Genomic DNA, 10,015 nt, shown 5'->3' with positions numbered 1-10,015 from the left:
ACCTCGGTATGGTAACGCGTCGACTGAGCAGTGTTTTTTGCGGCTCGGTTCTCGACATAAATACGAACCAGTTTATATCCGGCTCGTGTTTATGATAAGTTTCAGCGAATTCTGAATACCGAGAAGCTGTTACTTTCGAATCGCAGTGGTTCGAAAGGTTTTTAAAATGATTTTTATACATTTGTAACGTATCGTATGTTATTGAAAAATATTGTTATTGTTGAAAATATTTCGCGACCCACTCAAAATACCGACCCAATTTTGAGTCGCGACCCGTAGGTTAAGAAACAATGGTCTAATTGATACTTGTATACGACTCCACCTCCTGGTTTTCCCTCTAGCTACATTTTCACATAATCAAGAACACAAAAGGGTAGAGTGCTCTTACTATTAAAGATTTAAGTTCTGAAAATGACAGTGTTTGGGAACTACACTGCCCTGCCATTAATATCCGGACACCCCTCAATGGATGGGGAAACAGGTCCTATGCATGCAACACGTCGCAGAACCTGCTATAAATATGCACACTGGACTTCGAACAGACAATTGCAAAAGGGGGCATGCAAGATGACACGTTAAACAGAATCAACAGGCTTCCAACTTGGTAGTTGGCCACATAAACAGGCGTTCTCTACGAGACATCGCAGTCACTCTGCGGATCCCTAGGTCAATGGTTAGTGACGTCATATGCAAATGGAGAGGTAGGACCGACTGTGCCAAAAAACGGGTTGGTAAACCCCGAAAACTAACAGAACGGGACAAAAGAATTCTGCGAAGAACTGTGCGTGCAAATCGTAATTTGCCATTGTCTCAAGTCACACAAACCTCCTGTGAGAGTATAGAGACTCATGTGAGCACTAGTACAATACGAAGGACACTGTGATATGAGTTACAATGCTCGTGCAGCTGTTCATAAGCCATTGATCACCCCAACAAATGTTAGACGCCGATTAATATGGTGTAAGGAGAGTACGAATCCTGGACTGTAGAGCAGTGGAAAACAGTCCTATGGACAGACGAGTCGACGTTCGCACTCTACCAGTCTGGTGGCCGTTCCTGGGTGTGGCGAATGCCAGGGGAACAGTTCCTTCCTGTTGTATCCTCCCAACAATGAAGTATGGTGGAGGCAGATACATGGTATGGGGCTGCTTTTCATGATTTGGCCCATTTGTCGTTATCGACAAAACTATGAATGCTGTGGAATACCAGGACATCCTGGACAATTATGCACTTCCAACATTATGGCAATACTTCGGGGAAGGCCCATACCTGTATCAGCAAGACAACGCGCTATGCCATACTGCTAGGGTCGTAACAGAGTGGTTTGAGAACATGGGTGTGGATTGCCTAGCCCAGAGTACTGATCTGAACCCTATCGAGCATCTATGGGATGTATTGGATAATCGGGTACGTGCACGTCGTGATCGCCCAAAGAACAAGTCCGAACTGGTGGCTGCGTTAAAGGCTGAGTGGAGGAACATATCACCTGACATTTATAAAAAGCTGGCTGACAGTATGCCGCGAAGATTGAAGGCCGTCATAAAAGCAAAACGTTTCAGCACAAAATATAAAAAAAAAATTTTTGTCTAAAGGCAGGTGTCCTGATATTAATGGTAGGGCAGTGTATATGTGCACACGAGGACACTTAATTGAAATGTTTAAGGCTTTAAATAGATTGAGTAAACTAAATGCTGATGGCATCCCTGCTCTTTCTTGGACAACACACATAGGGAACAAATTTAAATTTTAAATGGATAGTTCCAGGATAGATGTGTAAAAACATAATTTCATCAGCCAGAGAGTAATTAATTGTTTGAAAAAAACTTCCATTTGGTGTTACTGGTGTTATGTAAGTGGGTAGTTTGAATAAATTTAAGAAAGAATTATATAAATTATAATTTGTTATTATTATATATTTTTTTATTATCTCTCTATACATTAAAAAAGTTCTCCTCTTAGTGATATTTATTCGAGCCAATGGGAGAAGAAGGTGGGGCAGTTACGGCACTACAAATGCGCAGGTACATAATTACATTGTCTACTATTGAAAGACAACTGTCTCCATAATGTTCACCAATTTCGTGCACGTGCTTCACTCTGAAATACATGACCGCGCACGGCATCATTTGATGTTCCATTGTAATGTTAGCTGATGAAGGGGCCCAATATAGTTTGTATATTTGTAAATAATTTAGTATTTTGTAAATATTTAAAATATTTGTATAGTTTGTAAATATTTTAGTTAACTATTATAGTCCTACTCTTTCAGATTCAACAATATTCCGCATGCATCATGGAGGAGTTCCTCCTCTTCTTTTCGTACTCGGTGCTATAGAATCTTCGGCGTTAATAACTATTTGCTATTTTCGTAACTTGGTCAGTTTGTTTTTGGCAGTGCCCTGAAGTTTTATAGAAAGACTGAATCAATTTAATGAAAACCTGCTGTTAGAACATAAAAACTTTTAATATTAAAAAAAAAAATCCCACTGTTTTAATATTAACGTGTGTGCGTTGATTCCAAATTAACTTTCTATATTAGGTTTTGTTTCTAAAAGGGTTTAGAAAAATTAATTTATGTATAACATTGTTATATTTTTAATTGTTATTAATTTTATTTTATTTCATGTAATGCAATTGCTCCCTTGTCTCTTGATGATGTAAACTTTCTGTCAATGGCAATACAGTACAGGGTATGTACAGATGGCGCCGTGACTCTGAATTCTTGTAACACTACTGTTCTTAACCAATAGACTGATATTATTTACTATAATATTTTATGAAATAACCTTACAGCAGTTTTGATCTTAATACGATCGGTAATTGACAGATGACGGGGAAATTCTTGTACAGAATATCTGAGGGCCAAAAAAAAAAAAAAAAAAAAAAAAAAAAATCTTTAGACACTTCTACGTGAGGGTATTATGAACTGGATCTCGTACATTAAGGATTTGATTTTTCAGCATTCTCGCACATTGACAAATGTGCAGAGTATTAATTGGTGTGACCACATATCGCTACTGTGATTTCTTAAAGTGTTTTTTTTTTTTTTTTTCACTACAGTAAACCATCGCTCTAAAGGGATTATAAGTTCATTAAAAGGAGCGGGTAAGGCCTGTCCGCTGAATCCCATTGGTTAAACTTGAAAGAAATACATACAGTCTCCGAAGTTGTTAGAATGTTATAAAAAAAATGTTGTAGCATGAGATTGAAAACATTTAAACGTTGTAATATTGCATTTTACTGGGTTTATTTGTGTAGATTAGAACTTTTTCTGTGTCGCATAGTGGCATGGAAACTCCCACTAAAGCTTATTCAGAGTCTGATTGCTCTCGATCACGTTCACTGGACGTTCAAATACTCTAACTACTCGTACTACTGATGTTTGACACGATCGGCAGGCTGAGAGGTGATGGTTAGGTAAATCCTGGCTACCAAAGCACTCTGCTTATTTTTTTTGTAAAAATATATTGATAAATACCATATACTCAGGCAGTAACGTAATCGTTTCCCATATGGATGAAGGGTTCAGTGGATGTTGCCTGTTATTTTCTAAGTATGTTAAAGGGAAGGTTTACTATATATTGTAATGCATTCCTCTGAACATCCAAATAATTCATTATATTACAGCACTGTTTTTTTTTTTTTTAGACTTAAACGCTTTCAGAGTTTTAATTAGGTGTTGCAATTGTTTTTGTCCACTACTGGATGCAATCAGTGACTTTAATTTTTCCTAGATTCAATAACTGGTTTCATTATTAAAACGCCTTCATTTATGTTTTTATAATAATTTTAATTTTATGCCTAAAGATTCTGTATTCAGATATAAAATAAAAGTTAGAATTTTTTTAAGTTTTTTTTTTTCTTAAATTCGATTTTGCCTTAGTTTTCGGTTTTAAAAAAATACCTTCTTCCCATTTTGGAACTTGAAAAGCTGGTAAAAAAAAAAAAAAAAAGAAAAGCTGGTAATCATACCTCGATTATGTCGATTTTGTGTTAAAGCTACCAAATGGTTCATTGCACAATCTTTCCTAACAGACTGTAATTTTACTGAAAGGCCCTTTCTAATTAAACAGCTTTATCACTTGGGATTAAGTAGTGCGGTTTAGTTGAAGCATATCGTGTCAAAATACGCGCCTAGAAATTTTGTTCGGAATTGATTATTGCAAAATAAATGTTTATTTGTTTTCTCTTCTGTTCTTAAAGTCCTCCCTGCTTACTCGCTAAGAGGAAAATGAAAACTTGGTTTCCCGGAATACTGAATAATACTTATGAATAAAACTTATTATTTCTCTGCAGTGATTTTTATTTCTTTAAAATCACAGCAGTAGAAATTATCAACTGGATGGCTTGTAAAGGTATCTTCTTTTTGTCACTACTGAAATGTGAAAACGAGGCTGATGCAATGAAACACCTAAAAGACTAGAACAGCTTACAATTGAAAGGCAAAGCTTACACCAATAACAACTAATACTAAAAGATAAATGGAAATACAGTATATAGTATTTTACAAAAGCTTATTCAGTCATATTAATAAAAATGCAGTGATTAATGTGTCAATTAGGATTGATAATATAAGAAATTAAGACTTAATTTCTTATTCTTAATTAGATGTTTCTACAATAAGAGCGAAGGCCGCGAGGCAACAGTGTATTCCGGGTAATACATTTGTTTTGTAACCAATTTGCTTGTTTTTCTGGATGAAAAACAGTTTCCAAGAGAAAAACATGTAATTTGCCGAGACGGACTAAGGCTCGGCAAAATTTCTGTCGGAATGGAGTTAATTAGACGATAATCTATTATTACCGTTATAATCTTTTGTTTCTATACATTAAAATAATTTTCCTCATAGTGATATTTATTCAGCCAATGGGAGAAGAGGGATGCGGGTTGCGTGGTAATACGTAACAAATACTAAAATATGTAACAGAAGCTTGCTTTACTGTTGTAAAACAAGCTTCTGTTTTAGCGTGATCATGCTAGATAAATCTCGTGCGCGCGCTTTGTTTATCTAGATTCTAGAATGATCACGTGGTATCATTCTTGATTTCCATATTTAACGTATTAGTGGCATAGTATTTAGGGTCTGAGCCACCAGTGGTTTCCCACATCTGTGCCGTTATGTACTCTGTGATGGAATACAGAACAACTACAAAGGACAGAAAAAAAGTGCAATGTCTGATTTATGAAGTATTGTGTTTTCTTCTGTGTTCTGTTATGTCTCTGGCTGCTTGGTCGCAGGGTCCCTAGTGGTACCCTACGTTGCCCGCCACCACCACTGGGAGGTGAGCCAGGCTGCTCGTTATACTCTGGCTGGTCTCTGCCAGGGTCGCCTGAGCTTCCTGACAGACACCAAGTAAAAAAAAAAAACGAACTTTTTGTTGAAGCGAGCACACTAGGAATTAGAGTAAGTAGTACAGTGGGTCAGAATGTAGGGTAAGGAACAAAGATGGACCAAGGTGAAGGGCCCACCCGATGATTTAAGGCGAAGTGGCGAGAGGGTATAGGGCAGCGGTGGCCAACTTAATTGTTGATGCGATCGACTTTTTTTTCTTCAAAACGTGCCGCTATCTACCATTTCAAGAAGTTCATTTCACATGGTTAAAAAGGTTAATCAGCACATATTGAAAAATGTTTATAAATTTTAAAATTAAATACAATTCAGAATTCTTATTTTAAATTCATACTTATTTAAATTTTTAATTTATGTGACGTTTGTTTCCTAACGTCATCTTTCAAGCTTTCAAAATCGGGGATATACTATTTAACCCCAGGGGCTTCCATCTGGTGAGTATGGGCTTGGCACACCCAGGGTCCTGAGCTGGATAACATCATTCTTCTCTTTTTTGGTGATTCCTTCTACTTCTGACACTCTCTCTCTCTCTCTCTCTCTCTCTCTCTCAGGGTAAGTTAGAAATTTTTTTTTCGACTGGTGCAGCATAAGCCTCAGGCTTCCTTGCACCATATGGCTTGGCTAATAATAATAATAAGGCCAACCGTAAAGAATCTTTTGTATGCAAGTCTGTAAGAGTAGAGCGATTCTTAGTCTCTTTTTTTGTTTCAAATACGAAAAGGCCGATTCACATAGATATGTGGAACCAAAATAGGAATTTAAAAGTTCACTGCATTTTTTACAGTACTTTTCTCGGCAAACATATTTCCAAAAGTCTTTCTGATGACCTTGTTTTTAGGAAGATATTGTTTCGCAATGTAATAATTTCATTTTCAAGTAATATTTTCTCCGTGTGAAAAATCTCAGCGATTTTTTCTGCAATTTGTTTCGTATCTAAGTCGACCTTAAATGGACAAGAAATATATTGAACAATGTCTTCAATTGTTTTTAAATCATTGAATCTGGTTTCAAAATCATCCAAAACTTTCTCAATTTCAGAAACATATTTCTCACTATTAAATTCAAAAACAGGATATTTTTGCAAATGATCCAATTTTTTTTCTTTGAGATCCTTAGCCATTGCCAAAAATTGATATTTATATGCAGAAATACTACGAATCATGTCACCCATATTTTTATTTTTTCCTTATAATTCCAAATTCAGATCACTTAATTTACCGGTAAAATCTGCCAAAAAAGCCAGATCACATAACCACACCGTATCTTGCAGCTGCTGATAATCATCTCCCCTTTGATCGACAAATTTTTAAATTTCATTCAGCAAATTTCGAAATCTGTAGAAACTTACTCCGACTCAGCCACCTCACATCTGTGTGTAATATCAGATCTGGTTCATTTTCATCTAGTTGCATTTTGAACAGTCTCCTTTTAAGAGATTGTCCTCTGATGGAATTCACGATTTTGAAAGCTATGTCCATAATACTTTTAGTATTTAATCTTTTGCTGGCTAACACTTTTTGATGGATGATACAGTGGTAACTCAAAAAATCTGGGAATTCATCATCCTTTTGGCACAATGCGATGAATCCGTTAAGATGCCCTATCTTTGCTTTAGATCCATCTGTTGTTATTAATACGAGCTTAAATAGTGGTAATAAAATTTTTATAATTGTGTTAAATATATCAAGACCTCTAGTTCTTTCTTTTAACGAAACCATACCCAGCATTTCTTCTCTAGTGGCAGAATCATCAAAAAACATACGAATAACAACGAGAAATTGAGCTATATCACTGACGTCTGTAGATTTATCCATTTATAAAGAAAAGGACACAAAATTAGCAATATCAGCACGCAATTGTTCGCTCATAGTTTTACTCATTTTTTCGATGTTTACAATAAATCATCAATACAAATATTTATCTTATTTAGTAGTCACGGACTTGAACCCGGTCCACTTAAGGAACGCGTGCTATGCACTCTCGCTCCTGACCACTCGACTACGTCACACCAGAAATTTTGTTGTGCGAATAATCTGGATTTAAGTTCTTTTAATTTATTTTTTCTAAGGTCACTATTAGGCGAAAAATCCGATTGGTATTTACCATGGAGTGCTCTGAAGTGCCTTTCTAAATTTCCTTTTTTGGGTATAGCCACGGAAGCATTGCAAATCCCCATCTCCTGATGGGGATTGTCATGGTTATGATGTTCTCGACCTTAATGGTAGTACTCCATTTCGCCATCCTTTCTTCTAGGAAGTTTGTCACTATCGGATTGACTTTGTAGATGTCCAGCGCCTCTATTAGCCAGCTATGAGGCACAGAGTGCCTCATAGCTATTATTATTATTATTTTCCTTCTTTAAGTCCTTCCTTTATGATAAAGTTCCATACAACTTCCATCTAATATTTGGGAACTAAATGACGGATGAAAACGGCTAGAAAAACGAGTCATTTGAAGGAATTTATGTAGACTATACTTTTAAAAAGAAAAGTGTATCCGTCCTTTTCTACCTTTTTTTTTACCTTGAATGAAAACAAACCTTGAAACACCATGAATTAAGACTATACAGGGTGTAGAGAAACTCTACCGACAAACTTGAACTGGTGATAGAGGGTACCAAACGAAACATTTTTTGTCGAGTAAACATAGGTCGTAAATGAGTCGTTATAGCAGCAGAAGCTATTAAAGGTTGTAAAAATCAGAGCAACACATTCAGTAATTTAATGTCGTTTAATGCATACAAATCATTTGCCGTTGCGCACAAAATAGAAAAAACAATCCATAACACAGTGCTCGAACGTACGACTACCATCAACATTAAGGTATGCATGCATTGAGAGGTCCTCGGAGTGGTGCGTATCTGCCGCTAAAAGCATAAAAGTGTAATGTCATTCATATTATGATCAGTAGGTACAGACATGGAGCGTTTCACTGTTGGAAAAATGGCGGATATCCATTTAATGTACGGCGCAGCAAATGGAAACGGAAGAGAGGCTCGCAGGATTTATCAAGATTTATCATTTCATCTTTGAACACAGACAGAAGGTTGCTTCACCACACAACGTTTGCTGCGATACACCAAAGAATGTGGGACAGTGGCTCTTTCAGTGTGAATATATATATATATATATATATATGTTGGCTGAAGGGGTAAAACAACTAACTAAAGCTCCACACAAGAATTTTTTTTTATCACGAAATTCATTAATGAATGCATTATCTTACAATACTGTAAACCAGGCATGTCAAACTGAGGGTCCCCCGAGGGCCATATGGGTCACATTTGTGTTGTTATGAGGGCCGCACACGACGACAACTAATTGAAGTCATTTAATAAAAATTACTGCAGAATATTTTTATTACTTAAACTTAGAAACATACAATGTGCATACAAATGGTTTAGCAGCTATCCGCATTCATGAATGCAAAGTAATGAAGTAGTTTAACAAAAGAAAAAAAAAAGAAATTTTAAACGGCAACATAGACTTGTATGCAACAGCAACAAATACATCGTACAAAAATTACAACAGTTCAAAATGAACATTTATTTACGACTATTTTTAGTGTTTTGTCCTGAGGCTTGACATCTTTGTTTTATTGACAATTTTTGCTATGCCTGGCTGAAATGTCTGTGCAGTTCTGACTTTCATCAGAGATGAGAGGTGTTGATCAGTCAGTCTTGTTCTCTGAGAAGTTTCTGTTAATTTCACGAAGAAAAAATAATATGTGAACCAAACACACACACATAGGTAGAACCGAGCATTTCCATAATCCTTGTGGCAAACTTTCTGAAGTTTTTAAACTTTTCAGGAAGGTATGAAAAGAAACGAGGTATCCCCACTTCAAGATACTTTGCTCTGAGTGTAGAATCCGACTGCATTTCTAATAGTTCCATCTGCAGTCTTTCTTCTGCCTTGGCAACATCAGAGGTGAATGGTGTGAGAATAATGCAAAGCGGTGTTCAATAGATGAGAAATCACGAATTCTTTCCTGAAATTCTTTTGACAACAATTTCAGGTGACTGTCATACTTAGCAAAGTTAAGTACACACTCAGTATTGGCAGTGTTTTTCAGCTCTTTGCACTTAGGAAAATGAACTAAATTTTCATTTGACAGCTGTGACTTCCATAAGCTTAGTTTTGTAATGAAGCACTTGATGTCATCATACAACTGAGTGATGAGTTTGTTTTTACCTTGTAATTTCAAATTAAGATCAGTTAATTGTGCAGTAATGTCCACAGCAAAAGCCAGATCCTGGATCCAATTTTCATCTTTTATTTCATCCGCGTTTTGACCTTTCATCTCCAAAAACATAATTATTTCTTGTCTCAACAAATAAAATCTTTTCAGCACTTTGTGACATGACAACCAGCGGACTTCTGTGTAGAATGGAACATCGGTAAACTGATTATCCATATCTTCCAACAACTGGCCGAATTGACGGTGGTTGAGAGCACGGCCTCTGATATAGTTCACTGTCTTTGTGACAAAACTAAGCACATGATCCAATTTTAAAATCTTTGAACACAAATTTTGCTGATGAATAATGCAGTGAAAATGTGCAAATGATGAATCTGGATGCGAGTTTTCTATTTTTGTTCGTAACATGGCAGCAACACCATTATGTCTACCAACCATATTCGCAGCACCGTCGGTAGATAAGCA

The 10,015-nt window shown here is 36.3% G+C and overlaps 1 protein-coding gene across 1 annotated transcript; it reads right to left on the bottom strand.

The window, feature by feature from the left end:
• Positions 1-9,232: 9,232 nt before the first annotated feature.
• Positions 9,233-9,766, bottom strand: LOC150082897 (general transcription factor II-I repeat domain-containing protein 2-like). The gene has a single exon (XM_090378313.1). The coding sequence runs from the start codon at positions 9,764-9,766 to the stop codon at positions 9,233-9,235; it is 534 nt and encodes a 177-aa protein (XP_090234439.1).
• Positions 9,767-10,015: the final 249 nt, after the last annotated feature.

This window comes from Mastigoproctus giganteus, chromosome 7, assembly GCF_048544385.1.
Source record: "Mastigoproctus giganteus isolate SK-2022 chromosome 7, ASM4854438v1, whole genome shotgun sequence".
In the NCBI taxonomy this organism is placed as follows: domain Eukaryota; kingdom Metazoa; phylum Arthropoda; class Arachnida; order Uropygi; family Thelyphonidae; genus Mastigoproctus; species Mastigoproctus giganteus.
This window is presented reverse-complemented; position numbering and strand designations above follow the sequence as displayed.